This window comes from Diadema antillarum, unplaced genomic scaffold, assembly GCF_040938485.1.
Source record: "Diadema antillarum isolate AM-2024a unplaced genomic scaffold, OU_Dant_1.0 seq00000949_RagTag, whole genome shotgun sequence".
NCBI lineage: Eukaryota > Metazoa > Echinodermata > Echinoidea > Diadematoida > Diadematidae > Diadema > Diadema antillarum.
In genome coordinates this window covers 684,814-706,291 of record NW_027271797.1, presented here as the reverse complement: position 1 = coordinate 706,291, position 21,478 = coordinate 684,814, and the positions used below count along the sequence as shown (strand labels likewise).

The window sequence follows — 21,478 nt, the reverse complement described above, 5'->3', positions numbered from 1 at the left end:
TCCATTCAGTAGTACTTTACAGTTGTATACACTGTCTGTTTTCGTAACCAATGCTCGTAAAGCAGTTGTGCATGCAAAGGTACATGTAGGCAGGGAGTGTGTGGGAATGTTTACCTTTTTCTTTTTTTTTTCTTTTAATTTCGTTGGTTAACTGCCTCTATCTGAACTTCTCTGTCACATCCAAACAAAATCAATGAATTGTACGGTCAAAAAGCGCTAGTTCACAGACCTTTCATACAGAAAATGTTAAGTGACAGTATTTTCCGAGTAGAGCCAGCGTCAAATTTCTGTTGCTTGTATTGTGTGTGTCCTTACTGTTCTGCTTCGTGTTGTCTGCATATTGACACCCTAGTATCCCCACCCCTCATATCATCAGCCACAGGGAAAGTAGTCAGCATGCTTCCTTTCAATAGTTACGTGCAGAAACTGGATGCATGCGTTTTGTCTGTAATTGTGAGAAATCTTGGACTTGTGGGGAACTACTTGTACAATCATTTCATGTTTGGCAGTAGACATGTTGTACAGTGCTTGATGGTGTTCTACATACATGTGAATGTGGTTTTCCCAATATTAGCCAAATAGATCTCCTCTTGATGCTTGCATTCCAGTGATCCGCATCACTGCCAGAATTTAATCATCTGTTCCGAGTGTAATCCCCACTTTTTTCTAAAGAATTTAATCCAAATCTGTTCGTGACATTTTAGGTAATGTTGCAAACAAACAGACAAACGAACCAATACCAGCAAGAACTCTATCCTCCCATGGCTGAGGTTATTAGAAAGTTACTATATTGTAGCTGTAAAGTGTGACACCTGGAAATATGTGTTTATATTATGTAACACCTGAGGACAGAATAAAGAATAAAAGAGAGAAAGGAGTGTATTCCCTGCTGCATTGCAGTAAGATGGAAGAAGAGATTGAAGCTGCACTGTCTCATTGTAGCACCTCTGAATTGTACCGTATGTCCTCCCAAAAAAATTACAACCTGACCCTCCACAATGATAACTTTAAAAATAATGAATCAATCCAAATACAATTTCAGGGTATGAAACTATAAGTCGTTAAATTGCCCACATCCTTCAGAAAACCCCATTCAATTTGCTTCAGTGGTCAAAGAGAAATGAGGAATTTGTAGAGCATGTCAGGAATCTCTTCCCTCCAAGTTCTGTCTATTGTGTTCACACACAAGAGCATCAAGTGCTAAACTTGGAAGAATCAGACTCATGACATGCTTTACAGCAATCCACATTTCTCTGTGACCGCTTAATCAAATTGAATGGAGTTTTCTGCAAAATAGAGCTAAGATGTTATATTTTAAGACCCTTAAGTAGCATTTAGACAGTTTAATCATATTGGGTATTATCAGTGCGAAAATCTGATAGTGATTTTTTGGGGGGGACATACTGTACATTTAAATCACTCATTGTTGCCAGGGATTGTGCATTGTAAGTTCTTGTACCATGTCCCTTGTTCTGAGATCTCCACTGTGTACCATCAATACACTCCACTCATCCATCTCAATTGTTGCTTGTCCCATCTCGCTTGTCACTTGCCCCATCTCACCCGACTCGCCCCCGCTGCAGCCCTGGATGCGGGACAGGTGGGCCTTATTCTCACCAACTGTGTTGCTCTCGGCGGCATCTTCCAATTCTGTGTCCGGCAGAGCGCCCTTGTTGAAAATCAGGTATACAGTCAGAAGGACACATGCCATCAGTCATCGTTGTAGACACTCATAGTTATCCATTCATCTGTCTGGGCTTACTACATTATGTATCTGCATTTCAATGTATTGTACATAGATTTACATTTCAGAAAAGCCCCTCTTAAACCCTTCTCACATTGCTTTTACCTCATCTTGTACTGAAATAGCCAGTGTGTAATTTCATCCCAATAAACACCTATTCATGTTAATTGCAACTGTTTGACAATTTGCTCAACATCGATGTACCCGCTGCATGCTATAAGGATTAGAACCAACACTTGCTATCGCGCGAAAGCTCGGTGGTATAGTGGAGATGACACCTGTCTGGTGATCAGGAGGTTGTATGTTCGAATCCTGCTCAAGTATGTACGCCCATGATTTTTTTATCATGATGGCTTCTACTAAAACATTGATCAATTCAGTGCTTATTTATGTCAATGTTGGGCAATTTGTCCATCAGTTGCAATAAAAACATCTCGACAGAAGAATTTCATGAATTTGAATATTCATGTTTAGCTCCTTAAATGTAATGCCACTATTTATATTGGCCAAGTAGCTTACAGTTGTACGTACATGTTTTCAAATAAACTTTTGTCTTGGTTTTGTTTGTGCACTACTTTAATTCTATTTGGAGTACATCTTAATTATGAAATTTCTTAAAGGACAAGTTCACCTTCATAAACATAAGGATTGAGAGAATGCAACAATATTAGTAGAACACATCAGTGAAAGTTTGAGGAAAATTGGACAATCGATGCAAAAGTTATGAATTTTTAAAATTTCTGTTTTGGAACTGCTGGATGAGGAGACTACTACAGCTTGTGAGTCATATGCGTACAACAGTATAAAGAAAATATAAAGAAAATTCAACATATTTCCACTTTTTTCGCATAATAAAAGAGCACTTGACTTGCCTCTTTCTAAAGGCAGGGGGAATAATATTACCCATAACATTTGTCGGTAACGAGTCGGGGGAATGTGTACTTTTTTCATAAGATGAAATTTTGTGAAATTCTCTTTATATTTTCCTTATATTGTTGTACGCATGTGACATCTAAGTTTTTCACACACTGCAGTAGTCTTCTCATCCAGCGGTTACTGCACAAAAACTTCAAAAATTCAAAACTTTTGAACGGATTGTCCGATTTTCCTCAAACTTTCAATGATGTGTTCTACTAATATTGCTACATTCTCTCAATCCTTATGTTTATGAAGGTGAACTTGTCCTTTAAAGAATTATTTTTTAAAAATCAGAAATTAAGATATTCCATGTTGTGTTCATGGTAATCTTTCTCAATGCAAATATGGCAAAGACAGGAATTTCCTGTGCAAGCCAGTCTGGTGGTGTAGTACATTCATCACAAGTAATTTACCATTTCAAGACTTTGTAGAAAGTAGATTGTGCTTATTTGGGAGAGTTAGAATCTTGAAAGCTTTCTAAAATTTTTGTACAAAATGTGTGTTGAACATATTCTGTAATCATAATCATTGATACTAATACTGCAATCTATTTTCTAAGCACTGTTGCCAGAGCTATGAAATTGAGCATATGTGAATATGCAGGAAGAATTGATTACAGATGTTGATGGGGACCATCATTGTTAGTGTCACATCTTGTTCTTGTGCATATTTTAAGTTAGTACTACACTAGTGAAGTTCACCTCAGTTGACCTTTGACCCTGTATGTCATGACCCCTCATCCGTCTGTCCCACCAGATGACGTCAGTGGAGCGTGTGATGGAATACACCAAGCTCCAGCCTGAGGGTCCACTAGAAAAGCCCGATGTGAAGCCCCCGCCCGGCTGGCCTCCAAAGGGTGCCATCACCTTCGACGGCCTGTCGCTGGCGTACTCCAAAGACACACCTCGGGTGCTGAAGGACATCTCTTGCGAAATCAAGCCAAAAGAAAAGGTTCCACATCATTTATGATTGTTTGTTTGTTTGGAACTGATAATGTGGTTTTATTCAACCTTTGATCGTAAAGCAGGCATTAGTTATTGCCACAAAATGATGCTGATGTCAATTTTTGTTTTCTCTTCCAATGGTATCCGTAAAGGGAATCGGGAAAGCTGTAAATTCAAAGTGCATCTTACAAACTTTGTTCCTCAGTTATTAAAACTGAATGTGACAAGAAGATGAGGACTGATCCTTATAGAATTAGGAGATGCTTAATTGATCCGTACAACTATAGATTCCAAGAGACGATAATTGCTGTGTGCCTGGATTGAAACCAAAAAAAATTGATGGGGTATTAGAATGTGTTTTGGGGATGTGTGTGTCTTCATGATGTTTTTTTGTTCTTTAATATTTCATTTCCTGTATTTCATCCTAAATTTTTCAGAAATCAAGTTTGGTCTGTGGATGAAAGATTTGTAGTGAGACTCCCCTGTGGAAAGGACTCCTGTTCAGTCCTTTGATTAGCAGTCGGTGGAAATCTTGTCCCCTATATGTATCACACTTTTGTTGTATACTTTGTCATCTTGTTATATAATGGGACTCTTCAACCTTGCCAGTCACTTGTTACTCCATTATGTACAAAATCAAATCAAATCAACTCAAGTGATCTTCTCTTCTTTGTTCTCAGATCGGAATCGTGGGACGTACAGGGGCTGGGAAGAGCTCCCTCATCACAGCCCTCTTCCGGCTGGCCGAACCCGTCGGCGGCCTCCAGCTGGACGACGTCCAGACGACGGAGCTCGGTCTCCATGACATCAGGAAGAAGATCTCCATTATTCCTCAGGTGTGTTTGGGGATGACATCCTATTAGGTCCTGACTGACTCCTGCTTACTCCAAAACAGCTAGAAAAAATGGGGAGGGGGATAACCAAAGGCTAGTAAAATTTAATTTGGCAAATTTATGTTTTTTAAAACAAAAAATAAACAAACTTACATGTCTAAATTATCAGATGCAGTGTCAACACCTCATCCACATCTCAAATTTGTAAATGAGACATCAAACCAAATATTTTTTTGTCTGTGTATCAATGATAACAACATTTACACGTATGTAATTTGGAGTCTTAGCAATGGGATTGTGTTGCGTACGCATTCTAATAACCACATTTGGAAATGGAAAGGGAATTAATCAAAATAATCCTTGTATTTACTGTTTCAGCACCACAACCTGCATATGGGGCGATTACATTGTTTCCCCATGGATTTGTTATTAACAAATTGTAGGCCTATGGCCCCATGGAATGTGTGTGTGGATGGGGTGGGGCAAGGTATGCAACAACGGTAATAAAAGAAGGACAAGATCTCATAACTCAGTGGACAGGCAATTGAAGAATTGATAAGCATACAAGTCATGTAACTTTTTGTGTTGAAAAACAGGCCATGAGGTATTTAGTTCCACTGATGAGCATGAATAGTGTACAAACTGTAAACCTTCAAAATCACTGCAAAGAATGCCTCAGTTCATGACATCTGAGTGTGCCTTTTGTTGACTTGCAGGATCCCGTCATCTTCACTGGCTCCCTGCGCAGAAACCTAGACCCCTTCGCAGCCTACTCGGATGTGGCATTGTGGAGCGCCCTCGAAGACGTGAGAGGATGAAGGGGAAAATCTTGTAGACATTTTAGAGTGTGCCAGTGGCAAGCATGAGCATGGAAATATATATTGTGTGGTTCCCTTTTTTTCCGTGCTCTGTGAAATGATGGACAAGCCAGTAATTTCTTAGCCATACATACATGTACCTTGTACTTCTAATGCCCCTTTGAGCTGTTCCCTAGTATTTTTAACTGTGTATGCAATGCATTGGCAACTTGGCAGGACTGTGATTTAATTAGGTTTTGTTGATTATTCATCACAGTAAAAGTAGTAGAGTTCGAAACCAGTCTACACACATTGCATGCTGAAAATGTTTTTCCATTTTGTGGCAGTAACTTCTTCATGTATTCTCAGAACTAGCTGAAAAAGGGGAAAAAAAGTATTGTTGCCAGTACTGTTTTGTAGTTAAAACACTTAATTAATGGAATATGGATTATGGGCGTACAGCTGAGTTAGGATCATGGTTAGGGTCAGGATTAGGAATATTGTTTCTGAACTTTGCCCATGCAACAGGTAGTGTTGAGCGGAAGGTACAGAATTCCAGTTAGGAGGTTTTTCCCAAGGTCATCTATCACTTGGTCTTCTCCCACTTTGTCTAATAGCCATTTAGTCTCAACCCACATGGTCAAATCCCACTTCATCTACAATCAGTTCGTCTAATGACCATTTAGTCCAATTGCCACTTAGTGTCATTACCGGTTGGTCTACTTCCAAATGGGCTATGTCCATTTCGTCTAATACCCTCGGTTTATTAGATAAAATGGGAAACAAATCCAAGCATATAAAATTGCAATTAGACCATCTGGTTATTAGATGAAATGATAATAAGCCAAACTGGGCATTAGACCAAGTGAGGATTTGACCAAATGGGCATTAGACGAAATCGATAGTAGACCAAATGAGTTTAGCTGTAGTGGTGTTAGACGAACTGGAAAGTACAACATTGTAGACCATCTGATATTACACCAAGTGGCAGTAAACCTTTCCCCGTGCTGCATTCGCAAACACACATGCTGGGTTTCATCTGACCAGTCCTGTCTTGACTTTGCCAATGCAGGTGCAGCTCCACCAGGCGGTGAAGGAGAACCCTGCCAAGCTGGAGATGGAGGTAGGGGAGGGCGGGTCCAACTTCAGCGTGGGACAGCGGCAGCTGGTGTGTCTGGCCAGAGCCATCCTCAAGAAAAACAAAGTCCTGATTCTGGATGAAGCCACCGCCAATGTAGATCCCAGGTGAGAATTCTTCTCAGCATGCTCTCCAAAGGGCCCTACAGGCATTAGTTTTTCTCCATTTTTACCTATTTTTATATTTTTGGGGAAAAACAGGGCACAGTTGGTGAATGATGCCTCTTCAGCACTTTGAAACAGAGTAAAGAATGTCTCTTTTGTAGATGCCAACATATGCTAGGAATTGTACAACTGTATTTCCACTGCAATATAGGCAGTTTTAAATAGAAGGTATGGAGAATCACTGCCAAACAAATGTCCGCACACATTTCGATAGATATCTTATTGGAGAATGCCATTTGGTAGTAAGGAATGCATTTTTCAGCATTACAAGTGTATCAAGTTCATTCAATATGCTACACCTGTGTGTATTAGTGACACCCATTGATATTATGATTTTAATTCACAGCCTGAGGGGGGGGGGGGGGATAGAGGGGAGTAGTGGTTTCTGAATTATCTCCAAGACACAAGAGGTTAGGCTTACATTCAAACAGACATGCAAAACATATTAAGTAGGCAGTAAAAGGGGTACTTGTTTGAAGTCCACTCCAACAATTATTCATCTGCACTGTCTATCCTTGCCCTGCTTTGTCATGTAGACTAGCTGTCCCCTCATGTAGTAATGTCTTTAATTTCGTTTTCTTGTTGACATTCACTGAACAGCTGTATATAACTCGTTGAGCTTCTCCTTTCAACCCTGCCTTTTAAAGGACGGACTCACTGATCCAGGAGACCATCCGGTCAAAGTTCCAGAACTGCACCGTGCTGACCATTGCCCATCGGCTGCACACCATCATGGACTCGGACAGGATAATGGTGAGTAGAGTTACCACTACTACGTGTCTATGAAATTAAGTAAATCCCACAAAAGATTCATGTTCATGGTGTGGCCGTAGCAAATACTTGGTGGAAGCTCAGTGGTATTGTGGGTAAGGGTCTGGATTTGTATAAAGCAGAAGGTGTGGGGTTTAAAACCTGCACAGTGTGTTCATCCTTGGACGAGATGTGTACACACGATGTCTGTCTTCGGACTCTGGTGTACAAATGAGTATCTACTAATTAATGTTGGGGTAATGATAATGGCTGGGCCCTATATTCTAGCACTAAACTATTCTAGCACTATAATACCTTGTATATGTTTGCTAATGACTGAGAGATATCTACAAAATTCTCAGAAGTATACTTTATCAGAGAACTTTCCATTTCATTCCATTTTGCTTCTCATTTCTTTGAGGGTATCAATTGTGATACTGTAAAATTGTACATATCGTTGTGCTCATGGCAGATTGTTGTTAACCCGCTCCCTTTGCGCATGGCAGAATGTTGTACACCCTATGCCCACTCCCTCACCCTAACAACAATCTGCCATGTGTAGGGCTGCGCATGAACAAAAATTTGCCATGCGCATGATGATATAAGCTTTAGATCTGAAGTAGTTTTCAATCGCATCCACATCCTCTACTTTTTTTAACAGCTTGAAGTTATAACGGTGTGAATTATGTCCTAATTTTTCCCCAAGGTACTGGATGCAGGTGAGTTGATTGAGATGGACCATCCTTACGAGCTTCTGAGGGACCCCAAGACCCTATTCAGCAAGCTTGTCGACCAGACAGGCAAGAAAGAAGCAGCCAGTCTCTTCGGCATCGCGCAGGCTCACTACGAGAAGTCGCTGTGAGTTGAAATTGTAGTTATGTCTCTCCTATCCAACTTTGATATGTGAATTCAAAAGCATAGTTTGCTTTGGGTTTGTTTTGGTCTATGTGCATTGGTTTTTTTCTCCGTAGCTGGGATCTTTCACTGATTTCATAAACAATCAAAATGTTAACAATTCACTAACAAAATCTGATCCTTCTTAATCTTGATATGTTGCCTTTAATGCTGTTCTGATGACATAGAGTGTGCACTGTGAATATCGAATTTGGGATAACTGAATCTGAATTGATTCATATACTCAAGTCAGTTTTATGCTGCTGTCATTCAATTCTAATTTTCTCACAATCAAGCTTCAGGTTCATCAATAATGGTGATGTGAAGTATAAAAAAAAATGATAATAATTTTATTTAATCTAGATTACAGAGCCCAGTACTCCTGAATGATTCCTATTGTGAATTATGTGTCATTGGCATTGCTTTGTTAATTATTGTTTTGACCAAAACTGGGGGCTTTAGTAGAAGAAATGAATTTGTAAATTGTTTTGATTTCAGATGACTAGAAAGCACTTTTTTCTCTTTTATGTGTATAGAGCAAATCATAAAGTAATGAAGAAATGCTCATTATTTTTTACGTCTTCTTTTTGCTTTGCAGCTCTTCGAAGAAGGCCATAATGTATGGGCCATTGGTAAGAAAACATATTCATAACTTACTATTGAAAAGAAAATGTACAGTCTATTGTGATTATTCTTTTAATGACAATTGTTTGCTAATATTAATCAGAATATGAATGGAAAAATGTGAAACCATGACAATGGAGTTTCCGACTGCGAGAGGATTTCAGTAGACTTTTCTTTTCTTCCTTTTTTTTTTTACCTAGAACCTGTCAAATTTCCAATCTAACTTTGATACATTTTCCAAACCAACACCTCCTCCCATTTAGCATCTTACAATGAAATTACTGCTGCTCACAAGAGCCCCCAGACAGTAATGTCTCCTTCCAATAGTTCCATTATCTAATCAATGTGCCTTGCTCTGGGTGCAGGAGAGCCAGTGTGACTATCTGTACGTCATCCTGAAGCGGTCCTCAGAGGGCTTCGGGTTCTCCCTGAGGGGCGAGTACGGGTCGCTGCACACCCCCGTCGTGGTGGATGAGATCCTGGTGGGCACTCCGGCTGATGCTCCTGGGGCCCTAGAGGTAAGAAATCTTTGCCCTTTAATATTTAACCCATTGTGTTAATCCTTTATGTGGCCAGGCGCTTTGCTTTAACTTGCCATTCTTTCTCATCAGAATTCAGTTAATACATGTACCTCCAAACTTAACCTAATTGTAAGTTAGCAAGCCAACTCAGGTGCAACATTGTGCCTCTAACCAGCAATAAGGCCATGGTAATACAACAGGGATTAAGGGGATTAAGTAATCTGTAATCATCAGTCAATAGTTCCCAGACTTCTCGGCAAAGAAAGCACTCCAGCTGGACATGCCAATCAGTGAACAAAACAGAGTATGGGTTAACTATTGCATGATTATTGCACATTGCTGGGTACAGTACCCCTACGGACTAATATATATTTTCAGCTGGAAAGAGAAGTTTTGACTGTGAAGAAAAGAAAGGAGGATGATGAAATAGGATAAGAGAGGGGGACCCAAGCATATTTTAGGAGGCTAATATACTTTTCACATTCATTAGCTGGTATGTAAAGCAGAACCCCAGTCAAGATCTGGATGTTGATACACAAGTGCTGAAGGAATATTTATCTTGAGCTTTATGAATGGCAGCGGTCAAGAAATTAGGTGTTCTTTTTCTAGTGAGCTTTTTTTCTTCATTGTGATCCCGTTTTTCTCCGCATGACACAAGGTCGATGACGAGGTCCTGGCACTGAACGGCAAGAGCAGGCGAAACCTCTCCACCGCCGACATAGAGGGCGCCTTCAGCATGGATTCCTCGGAGATGAGCCTCATCGTCCGGAGGGGGACCAAGAAATTCAGGAAGGCCTCCCAAACTCAAGGAGGCATCATGGATGGCATGTCCTCCAGTTACCATGACAACAGCGGCAGCGGCGTGCGCACAGAGGTAAGTCATCCCATGTATGAGATTATTTGTGACTGTAGTTAAACTTTGTAACAACCTGGGTCATAAGTGTTATCTTTGCTATTAAATCTTTATGTGCCAGGTTCGCACACTTGACTCAGGTGACAGTGTGCTAAGTTTGCATATTTTGCTGAAATGCACATTCTTGCCCAGATCGATCGATAGTTCATCAATTGCCACAATGAAAGCTTCACTCTCAATTTTATTTCTCATGCAGAGAGCTTGCGTTGCTTGGTGATGGGAAAGCAGTGTTCCATAGGGGTTCTAAATTTCTGTTGCGGTTGTGCATAATATTTGCAAAAGTCATGCCTCTCAACAATCATGTAGCTTCTTGCCATTTGCAAGGAAAATAGTTATCATTTAGCTTTTCTATTGTAAGATTTACATCGCAGCAAAGCTTTGATTTTCTGTAAAACTTTGCTCACTGCATGTCTAGCATAAATGTTTCTTTGAAAAGTTACATGGCTTTGAAAAACATTGTAGATGTCTTCGAAATCGCTTATACATTGCAGTCTCAGAATTATGTTGCACACACTGGGTTTACACCATGTCACACATAGCATTAAAGAAGTAAAGTAACCAATCTTGCCATGGGCATCACAAAATGAAGAGAGCAAAACTCAGGGATACGTCTTCAAAGAGAGCCCTTTCGACAATCTGGCCATGTGTGAAGACAGTTAACAATTTGCTGTCACAACACAAATTTTGTCGCTGTTATTGTTATTTCCAATGCTCATATACACTAATAATGAAGTAATTTGTCCATTGGTCAGTCCATCGGGTTGGTTCAACAAACTGCATGATGTCCATGTAATGGAGTCATCAACTTTTTCTTTTCACAATGAAGATCATTTCAAATGTGGTTAAGTTTTGCTGTGGCAATATGAACTTTTGATCAGAAATCTTTCATGGATTTGCTGCACTGCAGATTAATTTTCTTACCTTTGATACATAGACATCACATGTACAGTGTGTCTAACATTGGCAATAAGTTCTCCAGTGTGGAATTGCAATGTCCATGACGCCTGAACAATAAAACGTCGTGGGATACATTTTTCTTTCCCAAGTCATTACTGGCAGATATTTGCTTGGTTTTGATAAAGCCTAGTAGACTTTGAGTTGAACAATCCTGTATGTGACAAAAGATGGCCCAACCCCATGATGGACTGACTCTTATACCAAGTGTAGAACATCCTGTAGACCTTCCTGAATGAAGGCTGAAATTGAGGTATCTATGGGTATCTATCTGCTTTTTTTTCCCCGTGTTTATGGTTTAAAGGATGTATTTGTGCAATGTGGGTCAAGGGCAATTACCCCCTGGGCAATTACCCCAGACCCCTTCCCCTTCCCTTAACCCTAATCCTAATCCTGAACCTAATCCTGAACCTAACCCAAACTCTAACCCTAAACCTAACCCTAGCCCTAATCTTTACTCTAACCTTATCACTAACCAGTATTTAGCTGTGGGGTAATTGCCCTCATACGGTGCAATCAATGTACATGCCAAGATGAAGAAAATTATCTGAATGCCTTTGAGCTACTTAACACTCCACAAGATGATTTATGGCCTGTCATAATGAAAACTGAATAATTGTAAAGTTACCAAACATGAAGTTCAGAGTAAGATGCATGCATTAGAATAGAAAGGATATTTTCCTGAGGATGGTAGGAACATGCTTTCTTATATTGGAACAGCAAATCCTTGTCAGGACTGCTCTCACATCGAAGAAAGAATACGCACACTGTAAACTGTAAAACCATCCGCGTCTTGCTGCATTTCCTGAATCCACTTGTGCATGTATGTTTGGGCAAAACTCACCACAAAACAGAGAGAAATGTAGGAAACTCAGAGCAGTGAAATACAGGAAAAAAAAACCAAACCCAGCAAGATATTGATATATTGGAGTGATGGGTAGTATTTAGAAACAGAAATATGCTGTGTGAGTGGATTTTTTTATTTTTAGAGCTTTTGCTGGCAGCACACTACGGGAGCATAAATATGTTTAAGATTCAATGATACTGATATTTTTTTCTCTCTTTCTTTCTCAAGCACTCTTGGAGAAACTGGCATTATCATGACCCACATAGTGGCGCTATTGATAATGATAATGATAATGATGATGATGATCCAGGTATTGGTTTCAATAATATAATGGTTGCCTCAGCATGCAGGCAGGCAGATCATAAAGCGTCGCTTCGGAGTTGTATCCCCCAATAACGCTGCTGCTTTCGATCATGATGTAACACTTAACAAATGCCTATCTTCACCTCCAAAGATTACTCTGTCGTTCATCAGGACAGATGGGACGACAAAAATTCAATAAATAGAAATATATTTAATTCACTTGATGGTATCCCGCTTGGTAATTGACATAATGCTATTCTCCATGCTTTTACTCAAGGTATTCATATGCCTGTCACAAGACTTTCCCAAACAAGACCAGTCTGTTCACTGAAATGTATTGAGATTCGTGCCTATTGAATTGTCATAAAACCTTGGCAAAGATAGCTTTCATTAAAACCTTTGTTATGTTGTTTGTTTGTTTTTTCATCCATTGTCTGCCTTTTGAGGTTTAGCCTCTGGTATCAGCAAAGTATTCAAGTGACAAAGGCATATTTTCACTGAGGAGGTACACATTGTATTGTGAAAAACTATCGTCAGAATTTTCTCCATAAAGAGTCATGATCATAAATTTATGATTGCAAAAAAATGAACAAAAGTCTGCAGTCTTTTGACGAACAGATGGATACCTTGAGTGTTGGGTTATGATTTGCTGTTTAATTTCAATCATTTTTACATAACTCCTGTGCAGGATTCTGGCCAAATCATGAAACTAATTAGAACTTCTGTTTTGAAAGACTTTAATCACTTTTCAAGGATGACGCATTAAGGACCCTTTTGGGCCAGATTAAATTGTTATGAGTTATATTCTTTTTTCTTTTTTCTTTTTTTTTGGGGGGATGGGTGCAATTTTTAGTTATGATTGCCACTTGCTCTGAATCCACACAGTCAGTTACTAAAGTACATGTATGATGTAAGTCACATCTCACACTTCTGTAGAATTTGTGAATCATCTGTCTGGTTTTCAGCTCAGTTGGGACACGGTATAGCTGCATAGCTTCTTGCAGTGTGATATCCCACCCCTCCCTCCAAGTTACTTCTTTCATTGAGAAGTACTGCAAAGAATTGGTCCATGTCCTGGACAGCTTTAGCAGTGCCATGTCAAAGTGTACAATATGTACTTTGTTAGTTTCTTCTTTTTTTTTTTCCCCTTCATCTTTTCATCATACCAACTACAACATGTACATGTAAGCATACAGTCATGTAATTGCTGTTCTTGCTTACTTTGGGGGTCTCATTCACTTAGCCGTTGTAGCTTAGTTGATATGACCTGAGACTCTTGAAGCAGAGGGCCCCTAGTTCAAGTCCCCTGGCAGCAGCTGTTGTGTCCTTAGGCACTCTATCTGCATTGCCTTGTGCATTGGTTGGAATTCGCACACATCAGCCCCGTGGAAGTTTGCTCATTAGCAAATTATACAAAAGCGCCTCCTGATCCCAGAGTTCCTGCCCGAAATAGATCCAAGTCCACACAGCATACAATTTAATTTACTGCAAAACTACAGATAAGTTAGTGTTCCCACCAAGAATCGTTACAATGGCCATGTACTTACATGTATTTGCTGCAGAATAAGAGAATACGGCAACCTTTGATCCACAGGTACTAATTCTTCATCTTCTGGCTGTTTATATACCATTATGCTTTTATCCACAGGTTTCTCATTGCTTTGTTCATTTCATTACAGTGCACTCCCGTTATAACGAAATGCTCGTTACCGGCAGTTTTCTTTCGTTATAACGAAATTTCGTTATAACCGAACAAATACAATATACAACGAAAACAAGGAAAGCACGTATATATATCATATTCTGTTTGCTGAATACTCATCATACACTGGAAAGCTATGTGAAATGTGATGGGATAACTGTATTACAATAATAAACGCAAGTTCCCCTCAGAAACTATGCGTGACACAAGGAGCGAGCACACAGTAGTGTGAAGCGTTCACCCATGCAGAGACGCTATAGATGCTTGTTCCGCTACGTATTTTCGAAAGCAATTCGCATTTCATTATATCAGAGCACATTTCTTTTGTTTTTCTTTGTCTGTGGCGCTCGGAAAAGACTTCGTTATAACAGAAATTTTGCTATAACCGTCTTCGTTATAAGCGAATTTTGTACCATAGACTTTAATGGTGATAATTTTGGTACCAGAAGATTTACTTCATTATAACGAAATTTCATTATAACCGTGTTCGTTGTAACGGGCGTGCACTGTACTAAAGTTTTGACAATCAGATGATACACCTTTGTTTCTTGCACATTGTGTACATTAACTTCCTATATTTCATGTCATCTGAGCAGCACAACTACAGATGTTCATTTGATGATTGGTCAACGAAGTGACATAAGTTGAAGCAGGAGCAAGATTGTGGGACATCCAGCACTTCTTTGTATTATATTGACCGTCAAGAAATACATGTATAAAACAAATATTGTGATAATCAGCAAGGACCATAATCGTATTGGGTCAGAGCTTCAAAAATTATTTACAATTTAGTGTTGGCTTTTGTCTTGGGTTTACCAACATGTAAAAAGACTTCAGTGGTAATTGTGACATTGTCAGTGATTTGCCTTCAGATAATGGTTCAAATTGTTGTTTATAAGTTTGCGACAGTTCCTCCTACGTTGTTCAGCATGTACACGTAACTGTGTCTCATTCTCGCGAAATCAGTCTTTGAATTTTGTTAGTCCTGCCAGACAAAAACTTGCATCCAAAGCAAAGTCGTCGATGCAAAGCAAATGTCATTGAATAAGTGAAAAACTAGTTCAACCCTTACCACGAAACATCTTTCAAATTTACTCTGATGTGTTACAGCCTATTATTCCAGTTTCAGTGAGATTTTAAAAAAAAATCCCTTTCTCCAGCAAAATATTGATTCTCTTTCATGAAAAAGGGTATTGTAGACACTTGTATGCACCATTCATGATTTCAGTCTGTTGAAGTTGTGATGGATTCTATCGAAATCAATGAGCCGTGTGACTCTGACACTGTTCCTTCTCTCCAATTGCCCCCGCAATACCAGGAGTCGGAATTTCTGACCGAGCCCGCCTTATTGAATAACAACTTGCCTCCGGAGTCTCTCGCTGATGAGGGCATCGAGTTGAGAGGGGATGAGACGATTACGTCGTCGACCGAAGGGTCCAACAATAGCCAGAGCGAGGAAGGAGAAAGGTCAAACGAAAACGACTGTGATTCAGCACCGGCGGAAGAGGAAGAGGTAGCTGTAGTCAACAGTGCAGGGGATGTGTCAGCGTCCGAAGCAGACACAAAGTTATAGGCAGCTTCGGGAAATTCACTTCGTAGACCCTATTTGCGCTAAAATAGATATGGGATGATCTTGATATCGGGATCATGTCCGATTGGAACATTCCTACGGACTGCAGTAACAAGATTTGACTGGATGAGTAGACATGCAAAAGGAAGGTAACATGCTCTGCGTGAAGGCAGAATATGCTTTAACTTCAGTGTGAAAGCAGAAGCATTGCTAAGCTTGGAGCCCGTCTGTCGGGTGATGATGCTGCCCTTAGCAACCGAGCCCATAGCAACCAAGCTCATAGCAACAAGGTTCATAGCAACCAGGCCCATGGACTCTTTAGGATATTTGGGGGGGGGGGGTGGGGTATTGGTTTTTTGTGTGTTTTCTGTATGTGTGTGTGCATGTACAATGTATGTACAGTATGTAGACTAGCGAACAGAGTGTACAAAGAAAGAATCTTCTTGGTTACTCTTGCTACATTTTAGTTTGGTCTCCAAATTAGCATTGACCAAATACATTTATGTGGTATTTTATGCTAATTTCATCCTCTAAATTTAGTTGCTCATGTTTAACAATGTCAAGCAACCAAATGAATGGGTCTTTGGATCTATCACTGCAAATGAAGAGATTTTGTGAGAATGAGATCTAGCAACTACATGTATATTATAATACTGCTTGATATTTATTCGGACTTGATTTGAGTGGACTTGTTTGAAAGCAGTTCAGCATCATGTGTCGGTGCGTCGGAAAATTTATAGGGCATCAACTGTCATATGAAAGTTACTCCATAAAAAACTTTTCGGACACCATGGGGGTTGCCCAAGGCTGTCTGACTATCTTTTAAGCATTTTTTTTAAATTTTGTTTAATGCCTTTGTGTAAGTAACATTGTGACAGTCCTTTGTCGAAATCCAACTAAGCATCTTATTTTGGTGCCTGGAAGATGCACTGCTGTAATTTTGATGCCCAACTATAGGATTCTTTGTGAGTGTCGGGGAATGCAAGAGACATGAGTAGTGATTTATTAGGTTTCATTTACAATCTTATTGCAAGAAAGCATCATTTCAAGATAAGATGAAATTCATCTTCATTCTGTAGTACTGTTCATACTCTTGTCAATCACTTGGCTTGGTCACAAGTAGCATAGAAATTGCACAAATGATTGTTCAAACAACTATTTGGAATGCTATTGAATATGGTATATTTACATTTGTATTATGTAGAATATGGAAGACTATTTGTTCCATTGTTTAATAGTTCTTTGAGGTTTGAGTGAAAATAAGTATTTATTTGCCATTTGCAGGCTAACTCCATTTCTACATGAAATGGTATTGGTTGTTCTATTTGATATTTAGATTGGACTTCTTTATCCTTTTTCATTGATTTTAAAATGGATGGATGTTCATAATTCACATTTGTATTTGATACTTATGCAATATGCTTTGTTTTGTAAAGGTCTACTAAATGTCTCATTCCCTTTCAACAAATTTTACCATTCTTAAATCATATGTTTAAAGAGATGTGTTTTATACTACAGAAGAGTTATTTTTTTTTTCTAAAGCTCTACCTTTGTATTTATGTGTCTTCCTTTTTCGTACTTAAAAGTTACCAAAAATTAATGCTTTAAACGGTACTTATTGGTGGTCTGTGCCATGAAAGTTGTAATCGCTGACAAATCCAGTTGGAGGAAGCTGACTGCCTCGTGGGTTGGACAATGACGTAAGAGTTACTAAGTCGTAAAACGAAAGCCATGTGAGTGGTGTGTACCAAAGTAAATCGTGTGCCCTCCAAAGATGACTTTTAATCTGATTTAGTAGTGATTTTAACAGGTGTGTGTTTGTGTGTGTGTGTGTGTGTGTGTGTGTGTGTGTGTCGGTTCTAGATGTTACAATTGTGTAAAAGCAGAATGATTCTAGAAATGGTAGCATGGCTTCTTGTTTGATATTGAGGTCCACAGTTCTTGTTAGTGTTGTGTAATATAGTAATATTTAGCAGTGATTCAGTGTAACTAGCCTTAGGATACAGTTTTGATATTTTTTTTGGTTTCCTTGCTTCCTTATATTACAATTTAAAAGAAAAAAATGGCCGCATAAACACAGTATGTGGCACAAATAAAAAAAAAGAAGAATATTTTGGGTTGGGTTTTTTTTTTGTAAATTTTGAATGATTCGTGTGCTGACATGATACACTTCTGCAGCTCTGTATAAAGAGCTGGATATGGAACTTATTTTCTATGTTGTTACATGTGAAGGTTCAGGATTTCTTCCAGTACATCATTAAATGAAGATTTTTTCGATGAAATGCGACAGTGGTGGCATATTTTTGTACATACAGTCGATACAGACATGCAAATCGAAAGAGGTTAATGTTGGCAGAAGGTTCTTATTAAAGGAAAAAGGCTGTTGATGCAATTTTGCAATACATGTGTGTCAGTAATATACAGATGTATTTTTATTACATGCAGTTGACAACGGACAACTTGATGTGTAAAACTTGTACATGTTTTTTCTTACTTAAAACAAGGCTTTAGGAAGTGGTCTGAATGTTGATGATAGATTGATAACTGGAGGTGGCTGTTACATTTTCTTCTACAATATACCATATATTTAAATCAAGGCTAATACATGTCTACATCTATCGATTGTTTTTCATCATGATATGTGTGGGATGCCAATTTCACATTTTCAATTTCAATTTGCAATTTTCCAGTTTACATGCAAATTTGAACTTCAAGTGTGGTTGGAATATCGATCTTGATTTCAATTATAATTCAATGTGTTGGCCCACAACCCATGTTGTGCAATGTAGCAGGATTATGCAAATGAATGAACGAAGCACAAAATGAATGATGAGAATCAGGAATGTGTTATGTTTTGAGGCTCTGATACAAGGCTCTGATGCATTAGTTTGAATCTCTGCACGTGTCCTCAGCCAATCGCTTGCCAAGAAAAAATCCCTTCAGAATGATCAATCTTCCAACCAAAGAGCTATGTGATACAGGAATTGTCATGTGTGATTTGTGCGGTACAGTTCCTTTTTCTTATGAAAAGTTGTGATTGCCGTATCTCCTTTCGTTTTCAGTGGACATTACTTCTCGAGATTACACAAAATTGTGTCAAATGACTTAGAAGTGAAAAATATGAAAAATGGGAGATTTAATGTAATTGAGATTGCAGACCAATCAGTATTGCAAGCAAAGCTTATCATCATATGCAGACTACGATGTATTTGAATCTTGTAATAATTTTGCTCGATTATATAATTTTTCTTTTCGCAAATATCTATTTTGTACCTATGATATCATTGATATTCAGGCAAAATGGTGCTACTGATGTTCGAAATTACTTCCTTAAATCTTTTGTGATATAGAATGACTTCACACGGCATGCTCTAAAGAATATACACCTCTTTTACACTCTAAATGCCTCTTTAAATATCTTTTGTGTTGTGTGTCTTAGAAGCAGCGAAGAGACTGAGGTGTGAAGAGAAAATTAACTCTGTACTAATATTATTTGTTTATTTTTTATTTATTTTTTTAATCTGAGAAGGTGGCTGGATAGCCTATCTTCAACTGTATTAGCTGGTCTTCCATGGGGTCCATTTGGATATGGAGGGGGACCACTTCACTGGGTTGTGCACCCTGCTCTTTGCGATGAATGAATGAAGCGGGATCTTTTACGTGCATGAGATGTTACTCTCTCACCCATCGGACCTCCATTTTATGTCCTATCTGAGGGACAGAGTGTTTTGCCTCTTACTGGAGGGGACGATATGATTACATACATTGCTCAGACTTCAGAAACGAGCCCGGGTCCTTTGGATCTGGAGGCAGATGAGCCACCAACAGAGCCAAATCATCCAAATTGACTTTCGAAATGAAGTTCAACAATGAACAGTTTCATTATATAGTCAGACAGTGCGTGCAAAGTTCTTAACTACATGTGTATGTTTAAAAAGCAGTGATGATATACTTCGCAATAATGTGTGTAGTAGACTATCATCTGCAGAAGTGTGCTCTACTATACAGCTGTACCGCTACCCCTCCCCCACCAACACCCTCTCCTCCCACCTCTCCTCTGCACACAAAATGCCACCTTCAAACACTCAAACTCGCCAAGTGTAAACCATAGAGATGTATACTAATGCTCTTAGTATATATCTCTATGGTATAAACACACTCTCACTCATACCATCATACACACACACACACACACACACACACACCACACCTACACACACACCTACACAAAGGTGTGGAATTGTATTGCATTCATCTTGCATTGCTGTCATGAGCTGATGCACTTGGTAATGTCGAGGTGCGTACCAGGAGGTACTGTTATGCTAATTTCTGCTTACTTCACGATTGCTGCGTCATGGAAAGAATAACTATCTTCTAGGGGAAGTTGAGTAGGTGAAAACCAAAAATGTGGGAAATCAGGTCATTTAGAAACATTTGACAAATACACGTATTGTGATTTTAAAAAAAATCTCCGAATTAGCGTTGGCCTCGTCAACATTAATGTCATCACGGAAGGAGATTTCTTTTACCAAACTCGGTCTTTTAAGGCCTTTTTCAGAAGGAATGGACTGCGACCAGTATATCATGGCACACGTCTCCACACGATGTATTGCAGTGAGGTTCCATCTGGCATTTGCTCCTGTGTGACATTAACTCCCATTAGATATTTCCACGCTCAGCCAAACATAAATTCTACCGAAAAACATAACGCTAACCCTAATTCTCACGTCAAACCAAACCTAAAGCCCAATCACAACCCAAACCCTAATAAGTCCTTGGAGAAAATACAAACAGAGCAACTGTCTCACGAGTAAAATGTCGTTTCACCGGCAATGAACACGTACCATGCTCACCCATGTTGACTCTTTATTTAGAAAGACATACAAAAGCCATTTAACAATCATTTAAATCTACCCCCACAAAACACACACAGGCCCTAAAATTTGCATATTGGATTGTAAACAAAACCCCCAAGAGAAGGGTATTATTATCCTTACAGAACCTGAACGTGTCTATGAAATCTTAGTATCGAAAGTAAAAAGAATCTTTTACTTCCTTGCTGAACATGGTACCATCAATCATTGATTTTTCAGAGTTTGATACCCTTCTAAAAATATTTGTCATCAGCATGTTAGAACGGAAGTTAGGCGTACAGATGCAAATGTAAAAGAATTAAAAAAAAAAAACAATGGAAAAACTCAGCTGCAGTCTCTGAGAAAATCAGAAAGTCTGCTTCAGAAAATTCATTTGTTTGTAAATTTGTTGGTTACTTTCATGGGCTGCACTCAGAAAATGCGAACTCTTACCAGTGGATTCATGATGTTACAGTAGTAGGATGACATTAAGAATAAGTGCAGGGAATAAGAAAAATAAGTTCCAGGGTACATTTCGTTTTTGTTAGTGCATAACGAAGCTCCTTCAGAAGGCGTGGACAGTGACTTGCATCGGGACCAGGTTAAAGAGTGTGTACTTTTCAGTAACAAAAGCAGAATGAAAAAATCAACCTCCTTGCCGAGGACAAGAGACACCGATCTTCTCCTTGAGTATATATACAAAAGAAAATGATAATAATACATTGATTCTTATGTTAATGTAATCCGAAAGCCCCAAACTATTCTTTCGTTGTTAATTCCACTGTCTGTGCTGTGACTTACCCGGGTACCAAAAATAGAAACGTCGCACAAAATACATCACATGCATGATAGAGCTTTGATTCTATGTCTGAAAGTGTTGAAATTGTTGATTACAACATTGAATTCTAATCATTAGATACTGTATATCAGTTCTTGCTGTGTATTCGCGTTTGGCGGTATGATATTCCTGGAATGACTACAGTATCTGTTATGTTCTCTTTGCGAACCC

General features: G+C 39.0%; 1 protein-coding gene across 1 annotated transcript in view; it reads left to right on the top strand.

Moving 5' to 3' along the window:
• Positions 1-15,940, top strand: part of LOC139741739 (ATP-binding cassette sub-family C member 4-like) — a 77,952-nt gene extending 62,012 nt beyond the window's left edge. Inside the window, exons 23-32 of the mRNA XM_071652323.1 lie at positions 3,419-3,613; positions 4,287-4,442; positions 5,156-5,245; positions 6,309-6,481; positions 7,186-7,291; positions 7,995-8,146; positions 8,781-8,814; positions 9,172-9,324; positions 9,986-10,201; positions 15,365-15,940. Of these exons, the coding sequence (XP_071508424.1) occupies positions 3,419-3,613; positions 4,287-4,442; positions 5,156-5,245; positions 6,309-6,481; positions 7,186-7,291; positions 7,995-8,146; positions 8,781-8,814; positions 9,172-9,324; positions 9,986-10,201; positions 15,365-15,619 (1,530 nt within the window). The 3' untranslated portion in view covers positions 15,620-15,940. The remainder of the gene's footprint in view (positions 1-3,418; positions 3,614-4,286; positions 4,443-5,155; positions 5,246-6,308; positions 6,482-7,185; positions 7,292-7,994; positions 8,147-8,780; positions 8,815-9,171; positions 9,325-9,985; positions 10,202-15,364) is intronic.
• Positions 15,941-21,478: the final 5,538 nt, after the last annotated feature.